Source organism: Thamnophis sirtalis, unplaced genomic scaffold (assembly GCF_051295495.1).
Source record: "Thamnophis sirtalis isolate CommonGarterSnake01/CBP01778 unplaced genomic scaffold, rThaSir2_p1.2 scaffold_11, whole genome shotgun sequence".
Classification (NCBI taxonomy): domain Eukaryota; kingdom Metazoa; phylum Chordata; class Lepidosauria; order Squamata; family Natricidae; genus Thamnophis; species Thamnophis sirtalis.
Genome location: NW_028261391.1, coordinates 28272331 through 28294201, shown reverse-complemented (window position 1 = coordinate 28294201; position 21871 = coordinate 28272331). Strand labels below are relative to the sequence as shown.

Sequence of the window (21871 nt, the reverse complement as noted above, 5' to 3'; positions counted from 1 at the left end):
CCAACAAAGAGAAGGACTAGGAGAGACTTGATAGTAGTCTACTAATATTTAAGGGGCTGCTACAGTAAGGACAGGATTAATCTATTCTCCAAAGCATCTGAGGGCCAGACAAGAAGTAACAGTTGGAAATGTATCAAAAAGAGAAGTAACCTAGAACTAAAGCTAAATTTCCTGATGCTGAGAACACTTAATCAGTAGAACAGTTTGCCTCTGGAAGTTGTGGCTGCTCCATCTCTAGAGGACCTCCAGGATCCTTTCCGACTCTATTATACTGTTACTCTAAGTATGGGTTAAATTTACCAATGTTTACTATATGAAAATTAGCATGGATATTTTCCAAGGATCCTTGAACTACACTTTATGAAACAGAGTAATTTAGGTCTAAGAGGTCTGAATTTGAAAATTATATGAATGGTATCCAGTATTCAAGTATGATCATGTTTACCCTTTCCTGATATCAGATGAAGAAAACACATTTGGTGTAGATTTAAAAAAAAATGTTAGTATGTGTCATAATCCTATAACAAGAATCAGGGTAGGAAACATTTAAAAAAATTAGGAAGAGATCACTCAAAAAGTACAGTACATTCATATTTTTACAATACTGTACTATAGTCATACTCCAACATTGTGGCAATCAATTGTTTGCAAAATAGTTGTAAAAGTGATATTCTTCCTGGTACACTATTTTTATTTCTGCACACGAAGGATAAAAATGCATACACAACTGCTCAGTCTTACAGACACTATCAGATTCAATCTGTACTGTAATGGAAAATGTGATCTATCTTAAGAAATATTCAAAATCCTTATTTTAAAAAAATTACTTTATATGTACAAAATATAAATTTGATTATTACTTCAAGTTACAGTACAAAGTATAATATTCACATTAACAATATTTGACAAAAATGTTGAGGATGCATGGTAAGACCTCACATTTAATATAAACACTTATAATCATTTCAATGTGTCGTTATACATAACGATTAATTCTAAAATAGCTTCATAATTTTAAAGTAATTTGAAATCCTACTTATGTAGAAGCATTATGGCATTATTGTATAATGCCAAAAGAAAAAGAATGTTTAATGAAAATCTCTTATAAGAGACATCCACTGAAAATAAAAATGCTGAAACTACTTCACCATAAGTTCCTACAATGAGGACTGTACTGTTACCAGACTCCAGAACGTTGTTGCCCCTTTTGTCCTGATTGTTCAAAAAACATGAAATCCTATTGAAAAGAAAAACAAAGAGGGAACAATTAAGTAAATTGCTTGCTAAAATTCAGACATTCTTCTATTTTATTCAACAGTTTTCTTTTAATGAAAAAAATCCTTATGGTGGGATTCATTGAAACCGACATACCACAATTTCTCCAATCCTCATATTCTGAGGAATTCTTGGGGCAACAGATTCTAGTATTTCTAATCTAAAAGGTGTCGAGTTTGGGAAGTGTGGAAAAGACAACAACATGTGATGCTTCCATCCTTAAAATTGAAACTCTTTTGGCAGTCCATTCCATAGCCTTAAGAATTTTATCTAATCCAGCGTGCTTTGGAAATTTGGAAGTTTCTTTCTAGAACTGACTTTCAAGCTTAACACTTCAGATAACCTTCTCTGGCATACAAAAGAATTTAGCAATTCTTCTGATGTTACAAAAAGAAATTCTGTTCAAGCTGCTATAGTAAAGTCTGTTAGGAACTCCATTTATGTATTACACCAGGGCTGTCAAAGTTCCAGCCCACGAGCCGGAGACGTCATGCGTTTGCCAGGCCGACGCCCAGTTTAGTGAACGAGAAAAGTCCGATACTTCATGTGATGCCGTGAGTTTGACACCCCTGTATTACATTAAAAATTCTATTATTGAATTATACAATTAGTGAATAATACAGTATCTGAGAATATTATACTTACTATAAGGAAGCAAGCTCCAAGCATAACAGCTTTCATTTTCACATCAAGATCCATTGGAAACTGGATTCCAAAGTTGTCAGCATCTGTAAAAGCCTCCCTTACGAAACCAGTCCACTGCTTGGAAATTTTTCCAACACTGTTCTCATCTAAAGATAATACCTAGTTTGGGAGAAAATATGGAAACAAAATTATAATGTAAAAAATTCAAGTATCTTGAAGCAGATATCACTATTTCATGTCAGCAAGAAAAATAGGGTAATAATAAAAATGTAAACAAAAATATCTTTGGAAATCAAATCAATATTCAATAGTTGTAGGAAATCTTTACAATATTATTAAACAATAATAATAAGATATTCTAAAACAAGTTAATCTAACATTCATAAAGCTTTAAACTTTTTTTATACTTTCTGAATATAAATCAATCTATATGTGACTTGTTTTTCCTCAAACAAGTAATAATTCTATATAGAAGAACTGTAAGATTTATCCTATGTCATCAAAAAACATTGTACCAAGCAATAAAATGGGCAGGCTGGTTTCCTATATCAGACACAACATGATTAATTTCTTAAAAAGTAGAATATGAACTTCTAGTGTTTAATTTACCTCAAAATCAATATCTGAACAACAGCTGCAGACTACACAGGGCCCAACAATTTTAAGTACATCTTCCCGGGCTTCATTCTGTATTACAAATTTTGGCAAACAAGGATGCCAGGTCTGTTTAATATATCCAACTGGTGTGCCTAGGGGAGCCTGAACTTCAAGCTTTAAAAAAACAGAAAAAAGAGATGAAGAGTTAAGACTACACAAAATTCATTAAAAGGGCAATATATTTCTAACAAAAGGTTTGTTCTTGTTCAACTGATTCCCATAATTCTTGTCTGAAATCCTAGAGTGACATATGGTTTTGGAGGTCGCTTCAGAAGATGCTACCAAGTTTTTAAAATATGAGAATACAAAAAAAAAAAACCCAAAATAAATAAACACTACCTTACTTTTAATTCATTCAGTTTAATACAACATTTACATTTAGTTTTTGTCCTGTATCTACCTATGGTTTAGAGTACACAGCTAGTATCCAATTCAAAAGCCAAGTGTGACTCTCAGCCTGGAAAACAAAACACCCAAGTGATTCACCTCCTGTAAACAGCAAGGAAAGCAGCAACCGGTGCATCGCAAAGGTCGTATGAGGTTTATGACTTCCCGGCCCATATTGTCCATGATTTTCATTGTAAATGGTCGTGATGGTCCACAGCAGTTCAAAGTGCAACAGTCGTTTTCCTCAGCTGCAAAGTAGACCCTTTGCCCCATAGCATTTTTAATTTCATATTTGTTGGCAGTCTCAAAGCCAGTAATAACTGAAACAAAGAAACAGACATACATAAAGCTGTTTGGCCAATTCACATCTTTCACTGTTAAGCTATTCCTCTTTCCAAGAATGCTAATGGACGTCAAGAAAATAATCTGCAAAGTTTTACTTAAAGCTATGGGGCAGTGAGAAGGGCAAAAATAGAGAAAAAAGACACTCTGCAATCATATTTGATATGGTTTTATGGATGATACTACGATGTTTTGGCTCCTCATCCAATCTCCCAAAGTACTTCCAATCGCTTCCTTAGAGATGCACAGTTTAAAGCAACAGATTTGCACGTGTTTTCAAAACCTTGGGTTTTCCATCCTCCATCTTCCCCCAAAATAATTGCATTTTAACTTCTAATTTTTGATGTGACAAAATATATTAAATTCATGATCAGCAAGAAATCATATTGACTATTGATAATGTCATTCTATTTATCTTTAATAAAATTCACATTAAGTTCATAGAGTGCTTTGTGGGCCAAGCAACAATTTTGCATACTTCCGTATGTTGAAAAGGAAGGTCTGAAGAAAATTCTTATTTCCATTCACTAAAATTTGCTTTGGAATATTTGCATAATTATAAAGTCTGAATAAATAGAATCCTCATATGCACAAAGGTTTCCACTGGGTTCAAGAAACATGTAGCAGGTCAAGGAGAGAGCAGCTCATGCAGAGAACAAGGAAGCTCCCTAGAGGATGTTTGGGGCAGAATGCACACATGTCCATCAGCCATGTATGACTGGCAGGCCAGATTAGAACCTCAATTTCTGGCTCCCATTTGCTTGATCCAGAGGGAACTAATGGAACAAATATTCTCAACTTTTTCCTGGACTCAGAGAACACAATTAGAGTTTCCCTTCCCCAAGTTAATGCTGAGGCAACTAAAATAACCTACCATATTTTTCGGATTATAAGACACACCTGACTATAAGATACATCAAAACTTAGAAGAGGAAAACAACAACAAAAAAAAAGCTTTTGGTTTCTGCATGTCTCATTTTTGGCCCTTTTGAGGGGCTTTTTTTGGCCCTTTTCTAGCCTTTTTTTCAGTGACGTGCGGTCAGCTTTATGACTGGTGAGGCACTTTTTAGACTTGTGGACTTCAGCTCCCAGAATTCCACAGCCAGGCATGCTCAGTTCCAATTTAAAGCAACAGCATTTTTCCCCCTTGCAAAATAAGTTTTCCCATTTTTTTCTTCTCCCTCCCCCTCCTTCCTCCCTCTCTCCCTCCCTCCCTCCCTCCTCTCTCAAACAGACACACAGAGAGAGAAATTGGATCCCTCTCTCACTCACTCTCAAACAAACACAAACACAGAAGCATCTCCTCTGCCATACCCCCCTTCCCCTGCTGCCTTCCGATCAAACTTTTTGAATTCCTCCCCCCTCCCCACACACGCACCTTTTCCAGCTGTTTCAGAGACAATTTCAACTTTGCTTCTGCCTGCCCTGCCCTTCTGAAAGGCCAGAGCTCTGATTCAGACTGAGCTAGTTGTTCCCAGAGAACTCTAAAAAGCCTCTAAAAATGCCCTCTACAGGAGGCGAGAGAACAGTACCTCCTTTGCATACGAAATTTTTTGCTTGTTAACCCTTGCTTAACTCTTAAAAGGTGAAAAATTGCTTATGCACAGGAGGCCCCTATTTCTCTGGCCTCCTCCTATAGTTAACACTAAGCACTGTTCCAAGTCACTGTGAATCTGGTAGCAACTACCTTGGCTTTAATTATTTTTAAAAAATTCTTTAAAATTCTTTCCTTTTCCTCATGATTGGTGAGGCCACGCCTCCCCTGCCTCTAGTGACTGCACGTCCCTGCTTTTTTTCTACCCATTTTTTTAGGCTTTCTTGGTCTGTTTTGGGGGCTTTGGGCTCATTTTGGATACTTTTTTGGCATGTTTTTGAGGCTTTTTTTGGCTAATTTTTGAGACTTTTCTTGTTCCATTTTTGAGGTGTTTTGTGGCCCATTTTTGAGGCTTTTTTCAGCCTGTTTTTTAGGCTTTTCTTGGCCAATTTTTAGGCTTTTGGGGCCTGTTTTTGAGGCTTTTTCAGTCCACTCGTTTTGGAAAAATGGTTCAAAAAAAGCTTCAAAAACAGGCCAGAAAAAGCCTCAAAAATGGACCAAGGGAAGCATCAAAAACAGGCTGAAAAAAAGTTTTAAAATGGATTTTAAAAGGCCTGAAAAAGGAGTGTGTGGAGGCCAAAAAATGGTCAGTGGGTGAACAGAGCTTCAGCAATATTCAGTGTGTAAGACGCACAGGCATTTTTACCCCCTTTTGGGAGACAAAAAAACGCCTCTTATAGTCCGAAAAATACAGTATTTTCAATTTACAGAACTGTGGAGGAATAAGAAAAAATTTCTTCCTCCAAAGGGAACTTCACCTATTTTTTTAAAGCCCCAAGTGACAGAAAGATAGAAATAAGTTATTTTCATTTATAACAATATGTTCCAGGAGCAAAAGAGTAAAACTATTTCCAATGACCATACAGAATGTAATATATCAATGATATGAAATTATTTCTTTTACAGTTCATCTTTTGGAGATGGAAAATGCTTGATTTTTATCCTGTGGATGTGAATGGTCTTTTCATTTAAACCAACCACTAATTTGACTGGATTGGAACTCTTTGGTTATATATAATTTCATACATAGGGGGCATGACATAATGTGCTATCTGTGTGCATACAGTATTTTTCTGAGAATTTAAGAAGACAGTAATTGTATATAGCATTCTAATATATCTTTTTGAAGCATGACTAACCATCAGGATTTAGAGAATTTCTAAAACTATTGCACTAAATGCAATAGTCATTGAAAATGCAAATATCCATGAATTCAATTCATGGTAGTGAGTATAAAGCCCACAGAATAAAGTTAATACCACTTTATAATGCCTTGGTAAGGCTGCATTCAGTTTTGGTCGCCATGATGTAGAAAAGATGTGGAGAGTCTAGAAAGAGTGCAGAGAAGTGCAACAAAGATGATTAGGGGACTGGGGAGGAGCAAAGTGCTCTGAGATCGCAGTCGACACTTTTGCCCCTAGGTGTTATAAATCTAAGTGTTATTGCTATTGCTTTGTTTAGCAATGGAAATTCTGTTCCCAATTGTGGTTGTACGTTGAGGACTTTCTGTAGGATGAAACTCATCATGTTCTATCTCCTAGTGGTCAGTGTAACTATATCTCTTTCAGAAAAATATTACAATATAAGAAATAGTATTTCTGTCATCATCAGATACTTTTTGCCATTAAGGACTCAAAATAACTAACTAACACAACAATGCAACACGTATAATAAGTAATATAATCCAAATCAAAGTTAAGAATTATATTGTGCTTAAGTATCTATTTTTATTACATTACGAAATAGAAAATGTAGGAAAAATATAGCACTATTAACAGATTTCTGTTCTTACATATAAAGGCTAGTAAAAGAAATGACATATTTTTCGGAGGATAAGACGCACCAAGGTTTTGAGGAGGGAAATTTAAAAAAAAAAGTTTTTGCACTCTGCAAACCTCCCCAAAATGGCCTGTTTTTCGTGAAAATGGACCCCCCTCTTTTTAAAAGCCCTTAGAACGCTTATAAAGTGTTCCTGAGGGGTAAATGTTGGGCCAAAAATGAGCAAACACTGGCCCAATTTTCACAAAAATTGGGCCATTTTGTGTCCAAAAAAGGGCATTAGGAAGCTTATAGAGTGCTTCTGGGGGCTGGAGGGCAAAACTGAGCAAAAAACAGGGCATTTTCTGCTCATTTCTGCCCTCCCTCGCCCTCAGGAGCTCTCTGAAATCCTCCTACAAGATATGCACAGCCATTTTGGTGAAGAGGTGAGGTTTCGGGAGGCAAAAAATGTCTTATACTCCGAAAAATACGGTGTACATTCATCTGATATTTTTTCTAAGCCATGAATACCAAGTAGCATAAAATACTTACTTTCCAGAAGTTCAATTTGCTGATGGATTAATACCTGATCAATCTGTTATAAAGAATTAAAAAAATATTAGAACTACGCTATAATCAATGAATTCATTCTGCAACAAGTCTGTAAGTTATCAACCTCATTATGTAAGAGAAGTGCCTTAAATGGAAACAAAGCTAGTTATTTTCTCCTTGATAATTTTTCAGAATTAAAAAGGAATCTTATTTCAGCATCTTTCAGTCCTGATCCCCTCCAGATAGCTGGACCATCACTCTAAAATATCCAACCTGTACAAATAATTTGTCAACTGGGAAACTAAGAGGTTGTAGGTCCGACACATCTAAAGCACACCAGTTTTGTTTGGTTTCAAATTATCAATGGTAGTAGAAGCAACAACTTTCACAAATCAAACTACAAAAAGAGAACTGGGACTACTTTATACAGAAGTCCTCTATACCATTCCAATCTTCTGGCAGCATCTATACCATCAACTAAAATTGTCCTTTCATTACATTGTCTTTTTATGGCCATTCTTCTAAACCTATACACCAGTGTTTTTCATCTTTCTAAATGAACGGGACGTGTTTTACCTGCAGTACCATGAAGTGCAGAAACACTCGTGTTCTACCTTTGACTTCTCAGGTTCCGGCACATGTTTTTCTAAATATAGCTAGGCTGGTATCAAATTTAAGCATCTTTATACAGAGCTGGGAAAACTCATATCTAAAAACTTGGGATTTGGGCTGCATTATTCTGATATCCTCTAGAAGTTCCACTTGAGAGTCAAACATTCCCCCACTCTGCTAATGTTTTGAAGGGCCCTGAAGACCTGGATCTTTGCCCAATATTTTGATAAGCATGTTTGAAGCACTCTTCTATTCCTTTTTTCCCATCCAGGTTTGTTATCTTTGCTACCTTTGTTCTTTTGTGAGTTGTGTTGTTTTCTTTAATCTTTAAGCATTTATGGACTTCCCACAGTTTTTAGGAATTGGGCAGCATATAAATTTAATAAATCATCATATCATCATCACCATCACCACAAACATCACCACACTAAATGACTGAATGGCTTATACTTCCAGTGACCATTCTTCCTTGAAAGAACAAATAAAGGAAAAATCAAGATTTTTTTTAACCAAAATTCATATCCTTATAAAAATATCTAAATCAAAAGGTATGTGTAGATTTATCTTAAACGTACAGTTCAGTTTTCATATTTTACACATGACTGTGAAAAATCATGACTTAAATGGTGAACGTTTTGTATAGTAAATGAACAAAAAAGGGCAAAATAAGATTTTTTGAAAAATAAATAAATCTAAAGGATAGCCTTCTAAAATGCATTACTGTCCTATATAATAAAGGACCCATGGTCTCCATATTTAAAACTCTTTGCCAAGATAAGCATAACTGTTTTTACACACTTTAAAGACATTCGAATTATACTTTATCAGGTAGAAGGAGAGGAAGATACCTGACTTAAATATTCCAATCCAGGAGGGCAATTTGGAATAGAAGGTGGTTCTGGCATCCAAACAGCAGGTTGGCCATAGGTTGCTGGAGCTCCATAAGCTGTAGGAAATGCATATGGAGGCTGCCCGGGAGCACCTATTAGGAAAAGATGAAAGAAAAATATTTTTAAAAATAAGCCATCCCTGCAGATTTTTTTTTTGTTTAAGCCAGATGTGAGCAAACTATGGCTCTGGAGCCACATGTGGCTCTTTCATCCCTCTGCTGCGGCTCCCTATCATTCAAAATATGCGTCACAACTGCCAATGTGCGACACCCGCCAGAACGTGATTTATTGAGCTCTTTGACCCCAACCAATATCCTTCCCCTGGAGTCAGGTGGGAATGGAGATTTTGCAATATCCTTCCCCTGCCACACTCACCAAGCCACGTCCACAGAACTGGTAGTAAAAAAAAAATTGAATTTCACCACTGGTCCAATTGGTATGTTATTTGCACTAATCTTCAATTTTACTGCTTTTGAGAGTATATTTTATATTGACACTTGAATGTTCAATTATTTTTTCATCCAACCATCTTCAAAAACGTAAAGCCAAAGTACATCATGTTTTGTCTTTCATCTTATGAAGTGCAGATACTGACTGATCCAAAGCTACATTGCTGTTGGCACACAATGTTTGGTTTTGAAGCCAAACAGAATCAGGTCTGGTTAGGACTTAGATAAATCCTGGGAGATTCCAGGGCTATAGGTTAAATGTGGGAGTTGATAGCATTTTGGAAGGAAGCAGCAGCAAACTGTTTCTATACTATTGCGAAGAGAATGGCATGGTTGTGTCCATGAAGTCACCAAGAATTGATAGTTTAAAGGAAACCATGTATTTTTTTTCTAACTAAGGTTAGCTTTGTGCCTACATCTGTCCAGGCTATGTCCAATAAATGAACCATTTGAATAATTATATAACATTCAATCCAAGATGCAACAATGCATTATGTCAGGGTGTCAAACTCAATTTCATTGAGGGCCATATCAGGGTTGTGTTTGACCTCGTGGGGCTGGGTGTGTGTGGCTGGGGTAGGCAAGGCTCTGTTTTTGGCTGCAACAACCTCCTTCAGGACTGCCAGAAAAACGGACTCCATTTTAATTGGCAAAGGGCTGCAGGAGGCTGTCACGACTGAAAACAAGAGCCTGGGAGGGCCACGTGCCGCCCTGCCAACCTCTGTTTTCGCTGGCAGAGGCACCACGAGCCGGTCCTTTGCTGTTTCCAGGGGCAGCTCTGTGAGCCAGATCTAAGCACCCCATGGGCCAGATCCGGCTCACGGGCCTTGAGTTTGACACCCCTTCCTTATGTTATTATTAATTTATCCAGGTCAGTATCAACATCCACACAAACTTTCAGATAGAGATCCTTTCCAAGGTTCAAACTGAAACCTTATGCAAGCCGAGTACACTGAACTATGGCCCTGTACAAATTGCAATTTTTGCCCCACACCATTTCAAACCCAATCGTCACCATGTTTTAAGGTAGACAAATCTATGTTTCCACAATCTAAAAGCTGTATGCTTTTCCCCAGGGCTTTTTAAATTCAAATGGTTTACTGACTGCAATAGCTGGATGCCTCTTCCAAGAGATAAAGGTGCCTCTTTTATTATTTGAATATAAAAAGCCATGCTACAGTTGTCATCATTCATCTGAATGTCATTTTTACTTGATATGCCAGGAGGATCAATTTTAGTTTCAGAAGGCTAACAAAACGACATCTTCTATTGTTCTCCTTATTAACATGGCACCAATATTTTGGTCCTGTGCTATGCAACTTAGGTATGTATGATGGAGAGCAAAGAGTCATTCCTTACAGGAAGCTTGTGATAAATTGAGAAAAAAACATGCCTGCATCACAGTATAATTAGTCCAACAAGGAATTCACTTTAAGGTATCAGATCCACATATTCTTTATACTTTCTTCCTCTGACTTGTTATATTCCTTGGAGGTAGTCAAGGTATCTATCAACATTGAGGAATATTTGAAAAATATGTTTTCACAAGTGATTCGCATTCATGGCTAAACTACCTTTACCTCAAAATAAAATAAGTCAGTAAGCAATCAATATTCAGAAAATCAGATATAAATTCATATCAAAATCTTGCATGGTACTGTATATACTCGAGTATAAGCCTAGTTTTTCAGCCCACTTTTTGGGCTGAAAAAAGCCGCCTTGGCTTATACTCGAGTCAGTGAAAAATTTGCCCAAAATGGAGGAGAAAAAGGGGCGGGGCCATGCCGCTGGGTGACACTCGTGAATGGCCCAGTGCCCCTGTGAGTTTCCCCTCCCTCTGTGTCAGTTTGCCACGCAGCGCGCACCGCACCATCCCCCCTCCTCACGTTCTAATGTAATGCAGGGCTGTCTTACGATTCCCCTTCCTCCCCCTCCTGCCGCTCTGCAACGATGTCCCACCTCCTCCTTGTTATGGCAAGCAGCCACATAGCGATGTCCCACCTCCTCTGGTACAGTGATCCAATGATAGGAATCACTGTGCCGTGTGTCATAGGAGGCGGGACATCGCTCCCGCGGCTGCACGGGACATCATCATCACAGCGGGACATCAGCATCATGAGGTGAGTGAAGTATTTCATTGAATACACCGCTAGTTTACTGTTTTTCTTTGAAATAAATATTCAAAAACATTATTGGTATCTATTTTTATTTTTGAAATTTACCGGTAGCTGCTGCATTTCCCACCCTAGGCTTATACTTGAGTCAATAACTTTTCCAGTTTTTTGTGGTAAAATTAGGTGCCTCGGCTTATATTCGGGTCGGCCTATACTCGAGTATATACGGTATCTTACTAGCATTTCCTTCCCCTAACAAGCATGTACTTGTGCATATACAGTTTTTGAGCCTGTATGTATTTGAGAGTGCCAATGTAGTGGTTAAGTTGTTGGACTAGGAGCAGAGAGACTTAGGTTCTAGTCCTGACTAGAAATGACTTCTCAGTCCTAGACTGAGACCTTGAAAAACATTCATGTACAAACTTTCATTAGACGACATGCTACCTTACAATGCATAACCTTCAATGAAGAGTACAGCAGTGGGTTAATTGATGGGTAGATATGCATTTATACACATGCCAATAAACAGAAGGGTAAGGACACAAAATGAAACATGAATTGAATTAATGACACTGATTAAAGTTAATGGACTGTAAAATAAGAAAAACCCATTTGTGAAATTGATTGACCCTCCATGTATACACTCAAACAAACCATAGTATTTCATATAAATGACTGCTTCCTATAGCCCTATACCAAACCTCAACGTACGATCATAAATGGATTGGAATGTTGGTCAATGAGAAAAGCAGATGGTTGACTCAGCCTTCCATCCTTCCATGGTCAGTAAAATGAGGACGCATATTGTTGAGGACAATAAACATCTCAAGAGTATGCTGTGGTGTAAAGCACTATGGAACAGTATATAACTCTTAAGTGCTATTGCTATAGTAATCATTAAGCAGAACATCACAGTTGCTTCACTCAATGAACGCTATCCTGGAACTTCTGGTTGTACTTCTTGAGTGATCTCATGGATCATTAAGTACATGGAGTACCAAGTAAGGAGTGTGGGGTGCCTTGGTGTGGTGGGGAAGACCGTGGGATTCCTGATGCAGACCTATATGAGTGTATATATACACAAGAGTTGAAAATTATCCCTGCCAAAATCAAATCCTACAAGGCCTGTGCCAAGCCTACTAGGTTATCACCCACACCTCTGTGTCACTCCACACTCATTGTTGCTTCTCCACTCCAGCTCTGAAAATCCTCCATGCAAGCAGGATTTTCAGTGCCAGAGTGGAAAGATACTCTGGCCCAGTCTATACCAGGCCTACCTGGGCATTTACTTTACTGTGCTCCCCTTCCTCTCTGCTGAAATCCAAACAGGATCTACAGCTCCTGAGTTGAGACACCCTCAATCCTGTGCCTATGCCAGGCCTCCTCCACCCTCCTGTGGTACACCACATTCCTATCTTATCCACTGCCTCTCCACTTTGGGTAAAAACACCCTGCTTGGATTTTGGCTCCCTGTCTCTGGGGGTTGATTGAAAGAGCTGCTTGTCAAAAGATTTCTTATCTCCTCCAGATATGGAGCTCAAATGGTTAAGTTTTTCAGTTCCATTAGCCAAAAATTTGGCTAATTCTTTGGTGAGCTGCAGATTTTAGTCATAGGCTTGAAATCTATGGAAACTTTGGCAGCCTTTCAAAAGAGTTCAACTTTCCTTTGTGCACAGAACTGAACTCTTGAAGGTTACACCTGTCTCCTGAAGACTTCAGTTTTGGTCCTTCAAGCCATCAAAGGATTTTGGCTGGTCTGTCACAGTCCCCTTCACATGCAGAAGGAAAGTGTTCATGGATTCCCCTGCATTGGAAAACCAGCGTTCTCAATGGATGGACCATAAGCTCTTTATTGTGAAAATTGCAGAATGTGACCAAAGGGAGATACAACAAACATCTATTTACAGAAGTGACCGTAACTTCTCTAATTTTCTTTCATAATTACATCATCTACTCATTCCTTCCACTCACTTATCTTATTGTTCTACAGTATTCTCAGCAAAGGTAAGCTGACCATTTTCCATCAACTCATATATTATTATTTTGGGCAGAACCTTGTATTTTCCCCCTGTGCAATTACAATAAACTTAGCTCAACAGAGAAAACGTGGACTCCACTCACTAAAAATTGTGGGGGCTGGTTTGTTCCTGTTCCCTGAACTTGATTTTTTTTAATCTGTTTTATTTCTTCGTGCCTTTAGCCCCAGATAATTGATGGCACACTTTGGTCTTGTGTGGTCTTGAACTTTGGACTTTTAAGATATTACTGTTGTTTTTGCTTTTAATTATTATATGCTGCCCAGAAGAACAAACTCATTAAGATTGATAATAAGGTAATAAGTACAGTTAATAAGTAAAAAAAATATTTTTCTCTGCCCCTCCCTGTCTTGGTTAATATATTTATCATCAATTCTGAAATCTCCACAGACTCCTAGTAAGCTGAATGAACTCTCTTTAACTGCTTTGATATGATGTTACTTTGGTTTCCCTTTTCCTCACCAGGAAGCTTACACGTATTTCGCAACAATTTTACATCTGGTGACATTTGCCCTGTTGAAGGGATATCTCTGAACTTCTCCTTTCATATTATTAAACACGTTAGACTTTTTAAAACAGTAAAAATTATTACTAATGATGGCTTTTAACAGCATACAATTTAGTTATTCTATTAGATAAAGTGACCAGATTCAGCTAAAACATCAAAGTGGGTCTAGTCCAACCTTTAGCTTCTAGGAATTGTAACACCAAGAATACTCAGCCCATGAGATTTCCTTCAGTGTGAGAAAGGTTTTGAAAGCACTAGGAGCTAATTTTTTTGCCAATGGAGAACTACTAATGGTGTATGCTTAAAAAGCGAAAATACATTAGAGGTTCAAAATGGAAAAGGCTGTGCAAACCTTTGCACGTGACCCCAAGGAGATGCTTCAAAGTGCCTGAGGGTATGGAAGTCATACAATGTACATACAGCTCTAATAAAGGGACTAAAAGTTTAACTGGTAATATTTCTAAAAAATATTTACCGGGGAAAGCTTGTGGAGCTGGGTACGGAGCCATCCCAGGAGCATACTGTGTCTGAGGTCCAGGAGCCATTCCTTTACCGTATTGTGGCTGTAGTCCAGGAGCCATTCCTTGAGCGTATTGTGGCTGTAGTCCATATTGTGGCTGTAGTCCATATTGTGGTGGTAGTCCAGGGTTTCCAGGAGCTACTGCCATGGGTACAGAATTATTTGCTAAAATAAAGGAAAGGCAGGTCAAATATTTAGAAACCTTCTTTCATTTAGGTGTTCTTATACAAATATGAATCAAATAAATGTATCTGCTTTCTTAACTTTTAAGAAATGCTATCTTATTTGGGCAATTGCAGAAATAATAATAAATTTCAACTTTGAAACATATGAAAAATATTGGACTATGAAAGATACCAATCTACATTTTAGTAGGCCATTGCTTAACAGACAAAGAATGCTTAATGGGAAGAACAATATATTTAACCTCATATAATGAATTTTAACAACATGCTAATTTAGGCTGAAATGGAGTTGAGTATTTCAGTGTGTTGTGGGAATCCATCAAATTACTTCAGCATGTTATAAGAACTTAGCCACCATATCAATTTGCTATAGAGTGTATTACTTTAGGTGAATTATCTTATTTGAACATAGCATATATGTTATGCTGATATGAATTTAGTATGTTGTAGAAACCTAACTCCTTTATTCATACTATAGCTCAGGGTTAGTCAACCTTTTTATACCTACCACCCACTTTTGTATCTCTGTTAGTAGTAAAATTTTCTAACCTCCCACCGGTTCCACAGTAATGGTGATTTATAAAGTAAGGAAGTAACTTTACTTTATAAAACTATAAAGCAGAGTTACAGTAAACCCCTACTGCCCACCATGAAAGCTGGGACGCCCACTAGTGGGCGGTAGGAAACAGATTAACTACCACTGTTATAGCTACATATTTTCCATGTGTTGCATTGATATCTTTGTTTGCCTTTTACCAAGGATGATTATACAATTATCAGATGCAACTTTCCATTCTAAGGTTGGGATGGACGTGTTTTATTTACTAAAGGTGTACAGTAGCCTTGGCAGCCACTGTAGGTACAGAAACTCTATCAGGAAAAGACTTGCTCACAAAGTTCCAACTAAACTACCAGCATAAAGCAAGGGTGAAAATCTCGACAGCATTCTGAATTAAATCTCCATGCAACATTTTAGTTCCTCAACATTTAGTGAAATATATTTCCCACAGCAAATTAATAAAAGAATACTTATATAAACAATTGCTGAAGGAGAGAGTTAGATATATTCTCTGGACCTTCCTTGAGACTTTTCCTGCAGGCTGCCAAAAGAGTTCAGCTCTTGAGCTTTAGCTACATATTCAGCTATCTAGCCCTAATCCTTACCAATTATTTTATGAGAACTTTTCACATTTCAATATTAATTGTTCTACACAGACTAACCCTAAATTACCAACTGACAGAAGAAATGAGTAACACTCACCTTTATTTTCCATACTTATATATACTTGGTTCTGAAAAATAAATAAATAAAATAAATAAAATTTAAAAGCCTTTTAACAAAATTAGTATATAGTATAGTATATTTCCAGTACTGTGCCTGTGAATCAGTTGCTAGAGAAGAATTGTTTACACAAGCTTAATGTCTCCATGTTTGTGCTGGAGAAAAATGTCTCTTACCTACTATTTCTGCAGACTGCATGAGCTTTAAAGCACAATTATACCACGAAACAAAAAGGTTACGTTACAAATTCTGGACCACTCTGTTTCCATTTTCAGCTTTGTGGTTACCAAGCAATGCAGGATTGCTTTAGAACAACATTAACTAATAGAGCCTTTCCTGAGTTATAGTCTGTAAGTGGGAGGGAACTTGGGAATTGATACAGAAAGCTATCTGGCCCAGATCCAATCAGTGCAGCCTTTCACTTGCACAATCATTTACATTTGAAGATGACTTTCCACAGAAGCTTAACCATAGAACTTTTAGTAAATAATTCCTACACCCCTTCTTTGTTATCCTTTTATGGGTTGTTGTAGAATCTCTGTTATTTCTGCCCAACAAGATAGCTTTTTAATTTAATCAGGTTTTTCTGCAATTCGATTTGCAAGAGAAAACAACTCAGGGCTGTGTAAATCTAAACGAGACCAAATATTTGCACAGCCGAGATAAAGTGTAAGTCATGTGCTAGCATAGATCTTCTATTAGATGGGGAGTGAATCTGTAACATGATTTCAGTGCTATTTCTATAAAATGAAAAAAAAATGATTTTTTTTCCAAAAAAATTTGAAAATTATTGTTGTTTGCCTTATCCCTATGAGTAGACAATTACTAATTTTATGTTTATTTTTAGTTATATTTCAAAATCAACCATCTCCCTCACGGAGGGACTCCAGAAGAGGTGGGTTGCTAATTTTTTACTACCAGTTTTTTTTGGGGGGTAGGGTGGTTACGACACTTCTGTGCATGCATAGAAGTGTCTGGGCATTGGGCAGAGCCTCTCCCCACTGCTACTACAGGTTTGGCCGATCTGGTAGCAACCCACCTCTGGACTCCAGGTTACAAATAAAATATTAAAATATAAAAAGTGTATATAAAATGTAAAAGAGGTGAATATGATTACAATTCAACACTAAAATGTAATTAAAGGTTGGGGGACGGCCTTCAGGACACTAAACAGTCCCATGGCAGCATGTTTCCATACCAGCCCTGAAGCAGAGTCAGTTCTGTTGACATTTCTGAAAGTCCAGGAGAGGTGGGGGGGGGATCTGTGTCATCTTTGGGGAAAGGAGAATGGTCCAAAAGATGGAAGCAATGGCAGAGGCTTCCTTAATGATCCTGTTAGTCAGAATTCTTTAACAGGCTGATTCATAGCAAATCTTCCCTCGCGAATGAAGGCACATACACATGTCTCAGGATAATATTGCGGGGTCCAATCTGGGTTGGTCACCAGAACCAGAGGTTTATCTTCTGAGCTTTCCCTGAAATTCCCTGAAGATGAACTACAGCACGAGTCCAAAAGCTCAGGAGACAAAACCTTTGGTTCTGGTGACTGACCCACATTGACCCCTGCAAACCTTTCCTGCCTGATTGGGTGGGACGGACTGATATAATGGGGTGAAAACTGTTCTGTATAATTATTCTTATATCTATGCTTGGTTACACTTCTAGAAGCTGTTCTAGAATCTCTGTTATTTCTTCATAATGAGATAGCTTTTTAACTATATAATTGCCTTTAATCATGTTTCCCAGCAATTCGATTTGCAAGAGAAAACAACTGATGGCACAGCTGGGTCAATCTAAAGGAGACCAAATATTTATACATGGGGAAAGCCAAGATAAAGTGTAAGTCATGTGCTAGCATGGATTCTTTGTTTCATGAGTAGTGAATGGGTGGGATGGGCTGATTTAATGGAGTGAAGAAGTTCTGTATAATTATTCTTATAGCCATGCTTTGTTATACTTCTGGAATCTGAGAAGGCTTTCAAAAGGCTATCAGAAAATATTTTTATTTCTGGACTCACAGGTTGACTTTCTTTCTGAACCCATCAGTCAGAATTCATTAACTAATGGAGTTTGCAGCATACCTTCCCATGCAGCATACCTTCCTGCCTCACTAAGTAGGCTGACATATAAGGGGAAAACCTAACTCAGGAAGTAATAATAAACAATATTACCATCATCATCACTACCTCCATCCTTCAGTACATAGTAGGTAGCAAGTCATATTGGACTTCGTTTCTGGAAACCACAAAAAATTCTAAGATTTTCCATATAATTAAAACATGTAAACCTGACCACAGAAGTCTTTTTTTTCCTTTTAAAAAAGGAAACTAAAAAAACATACAAGACCTTACTTCTCTTCCAACATATTTCTGAAATGTCATCTGTGCCCTGCTCTAGACTATGCAATATGAACAATATTCTACAAAAAAAAAATTCACCATCTTCTAATGCAATATCTCATGGATGACTAATACATAGACATATTTATATGTTGACAGAGGGCACTTCGTAATAATAATGCAGATCCTAATTCCAAACAGATTTTAAGTCTACTTCCCTATTGTTCTGTTTATTCAATCCAAACTAAAGCTAAAGGCCATTTTATGATGAGTGATTTAATTTATGTCTTATAAACCTAACATGAATTTTTCAGGTGAAAGTTTACATGAAATGAAAGGAAGTGAAAACTAGAACAAGGTTCATTGGGGAATTTCCCTTTACAAAGGCTGGAGGGCAGCAAAATAATCTGCTTTTTCCGGATTGGCAATCAATGAGTAATGTTACATGAAGAACTGGCAACCAGAATCAGTTTAGAACTATATAATGAGCAAGGAAAGAAAACCACATTGTAGTGAAAGAATGGTTTTAAAAGAGAATTCAACCATGTAATTTATGATTCTATTGTATTCATATTTATCTCAAGAACCATACCATCTGGTTCTTGGTCAACCACCATTCTATAATTATCTTCCAGAAAGAAAGACATACGAGCACCATGTTGGGGGCATTTCAAAACTTCAGAGTTCAAGACTGCTCAGCTTTAATCTTAAACTGTTTATGGAAAATCGGAAATAATAAAACATGAAATTGAGATAAAGGAAAATTGGCAGTGAAAAAACATTCCAGTGAAATGGTGTCCTATTATAAGCTCCAATAATGCGGAAGCAGCAAAATGGTGATAACATGGGGCCAAGGCCTTGATCTCTCCCAAGGGGAACACAAAAGAATGTGGAAGTCAAACATTTTACTGCCTATATATGGAAGTAAAAGGAAGGGGGAAATAAGGAAAAAAGTCCTGCCTATTACTGAAGTCCTTTTATGACTCTGATCTGTTTTAGTACTTCTTAAAAAACATAAAAATGGTATTCCACTTGATTTACAGGAAAATGGGATGCAGGAAGAACCACAAAGAAAGAAGCTTGAAAGAAAAGACAACCCTTCCGTTATACCCACTTCCTTCCTGCTGCAGTCCCATAATTGTAAATAACTTTCTCACCACCTGGGGGTGCGCAGGAGAAGGAGGAGAAGGAGTCAGGACAATTTTGCTTATCAACATGTGCTGTATAATCAGGACAGCACCATTCAGAGTTGGAATTGATAAAATAAAGGCACATTAGAAACTGGAAACTGGCACAGCAAATTGTATACCCGTAGAATAGTCTACATCTTAAAGAATATTGCAGATGCCACTCAGTATACAAGGATGTGAAAGCTAACAGATGTCATGTGACTTGAGACCCTGGGGTTGGGGTACTAAGGTGGGAAAATACTAGCAATAGCAATAGCAGTTAGACTTATATACCACTTCATAGGGCTTTCAGCCCTCTCTAAGCGATTTACAGAGTCAGCCCCCAACAATCCGGGTCCTCATTTTACCCACCTCGGAAGGATGGAAGGCTGAGTCAACCCTGAGCCGGTGAGATTTGAACAGCCAAACTGCAGAACTGCAGTCAGCTGAAGTAGCCTGCAGTGCTGCATTTAACCGTTAATGTAGAAAGAGCCGAGGTGGCACAGCGGTTCTTCCCTGGGGAAGAAATGGGGAAAAAGATGAAGACAATACCATGGGAACGTGGCTGAGAAAATTATCATTCCAGGTAGCAAGTTATAATTTGGTTTGGGCGTGGGTAGAAGCCTTGTAACTTGGAATAGAATAACAGAGTTGGAGGAGACCTTTGAGGTAGAATAGAATAGAATGAATAGAATAACAGAGTTCGAAAGGACTTTGAAGGTCTTCTAGTTCAACCTCCTGTAGGCAGGAAACCCTACACCATTTCAGACAAATGGTTATCCAATATCTTAAAAACTTCCAGTGTTGGAGTATTTACAACTTCTGGAGACAAGTTGTTCCAGCACCGACCCCAAATATAGATAAGCATAGAAGCCCAAATCTTAGGGACCCGTGGTGATCCCTTTTAGGTAACCACGGTGTCTTTTTCTTCACTTCCTTCAGTGAGGCAACCTAAACTAGCTGTTTGAGAGAGGACCCAAGGCAGTTCCAGAGGGCGCAGTTGGGCAAAACGCTATGGCTCCCGTTGATTAAATACAAGGATGGAGATGAGGTTGAGGCACGCAGATGAGTATCCCACATTGCCCTGGCAAACCCAAACACATACAAGACGCAGCCCTTCTCCGTCTCAATCATATGCCTGACGTTTGGTGTACGCAAATAATAATAATAATAATTAAAACCGTAGGAAAAGTACCGTGAAGAATCAGCTTTATCATTATTATTTCAAAATGGAACTGACCAAGCGGGAGAAAGAGGGAGCAGAAACAAGGAAACCGAAACCGCTTTGAGGGTAGCTTTCGTTTCTTCTCTTTCTCGTCCTAAGCCCCCAGGCGAAGGAAAATAACTATCTTAGCTGGAAAACAACCAGACTGTAACTCTAGGGAATATCCATCGAGTAAATGCCCGATTCTACCATGAGAATACCTAACCTGGCCAAGTTAAAGTTTTTTTTTCGCCCAATCAGTTGTGCGCTTCCCCCACCCGCCACCGATTTTCGACTTCCCCACCATTGGACAGCCGCCCTCCAGCATCCACTTCTCTTCAATTATTTACCTCGGTCCACGGTCCTTGTACGTCTTTCAGATGCTTCCTTGGCTAGAAAGGCGCAGCAGGGGAAAGAGGCAGAACGGCCAACAGGCGATCCCTAGATGAATTTCCTTAGGTGAAAACCCCGGAGACCAAACGCCCTGTAGAGCACCGGGAGGGGGTGTGCGTCTTTCTTCGGAATAAATACACCGCGTAGGATCACGTGTTAGCTTTGCATCTTAGGCAGAAGCAGCCCAACTGAGGGGTTGTAGCAGAGAAACCCTTCCTTTAGCAACAGGTTTGAAGACTGAAGACGATCCGGAGAGGAGAAGAAAAGAGGAAATCCTCACGAGCTATGAAGTGGAGTAGTTAAGTCCAGAAACGAGTATTCCCTACTTTGTGGACAGTTGCCGTCTAACCTTTTTGAGATAGAAAGTCTCACGATTGTTCACAAGCTTTCTTTCTCATGTTTGGAATTTCCGGTGCCAGCTGGACTGAGCCCCAGTCTTATCTCATCGCAAGGAAAGCGGGGAAATAATTTGCGTACTGCAATTCTTTCGGAATATAGTTACAACTTCCCTGTTGGTGAGTGGAAGTTCCCAGAAGAGACCTTCCCTTTAAAGTTAAAAAAACAAACATAAGGCTTACTAGAAGCTCCTTATGAACTTTTTTGGTGAAACAAGATGCGAATAAACTTGTGATTTAGGGATTTGATGGTGCGCAAAGAGAAACTAAGGAAAGGAAATTATGTTGTAATCTTAGAGAGAAGGTGTGAAATATAAATTTTATATTTATAGATATGCTTATATTTCATATATATATATATATGCTCTTTTAAAACTTTTCTTTCTCTTCCCTATTTCTTTCTTTTAACTTTTTAAACTTTTTTCTTTACTTTTGTTGTATTATCTTTTTTTATTTCAAAATTTTAATATTGTTATATATTATGTGTATGTATGTAGGTGTGTGTGTGTGTGTGTGTGTGTATATATATATATATATATATATATATATATATATATATATATAT

The 21871-nt window shown here is 37.9% G+C and overlaps 1 protein-coding gene across 3 annotated transcripts; it reads right to left on the bottom strand.

Annotated features, from left to right (window-relative positions):
* Nucleotides 1–492: 492 nt before the first annotated feature.
* LOC106538573 (phospholipid scramblase 2) lies at nucleotides 493–21345 on the bottom strand. 3 transcript variants are annotated; one of them, XM_087725408.1, is made up of 9 exons: nucleotides 20869–21343; nucleotides 15786–15816; nucleotides 14295–14504; nucleotides 8671–8804; nucleotides 7211–7253; nucleotides 3064–3284; nucleotides 2530–2691; nucleotides 1921–2079; nucleotides 493–1237 (listed from the first exon to the last, which is right to left on the bottom strand). In XM_087725408.1, the coding sequence occupies exons 2-9, from the start codon at nucleotides 15796–15798 to the stop codon at nucleotides 1178–1180; spliced, it is 1002 nt and encodes a 333-aa protein (XP_087581534.1). In that variant the 5' UTR covers nucleotides 15799–15816; nucleotides 20869–21343; the 3' UTR covers nucleotides 493–1177. The 3 variants fall into 3 exon arrangements, with proteins under 3 accessions (XP_087581534.1, XP_087581535.1, XP_087581536.1); XM_087725409.1 differs by lacking the exon at nucleotides 20869–21343 and adding an exon at nucleotides 15983–16081; XM_087725410.1 differs by lacking the exon at nucleotides 2530–2691 and having other exon boundaries at nucleotides 20869–21345.
* Nucleotides 21346–21871: the final 526 nt, after the last annotated feature.

What these genes read in the sequence shown, in the direction of transcription:
- LOC106538573 (XM_087725408.1), bottom strand. An exon ending in AGCTCCACAAGCTTTCCCCG is followed by an intron (nt 8,805 to 14,294) that starts GTAAATATTTTT and finishes TTTTCCTAATAG; the next exon opens with GTGCTCCCGGGCAGCCTCCA. An exon ending in GATTGGAATATTTAAGTCAG is followed by an intron (nt 7,254 to 8,670) that starts GTATCTTCCTCT and finishes TCTTTATAACAG; the next exon opens with ATTGATCAGGTATTAATCCA.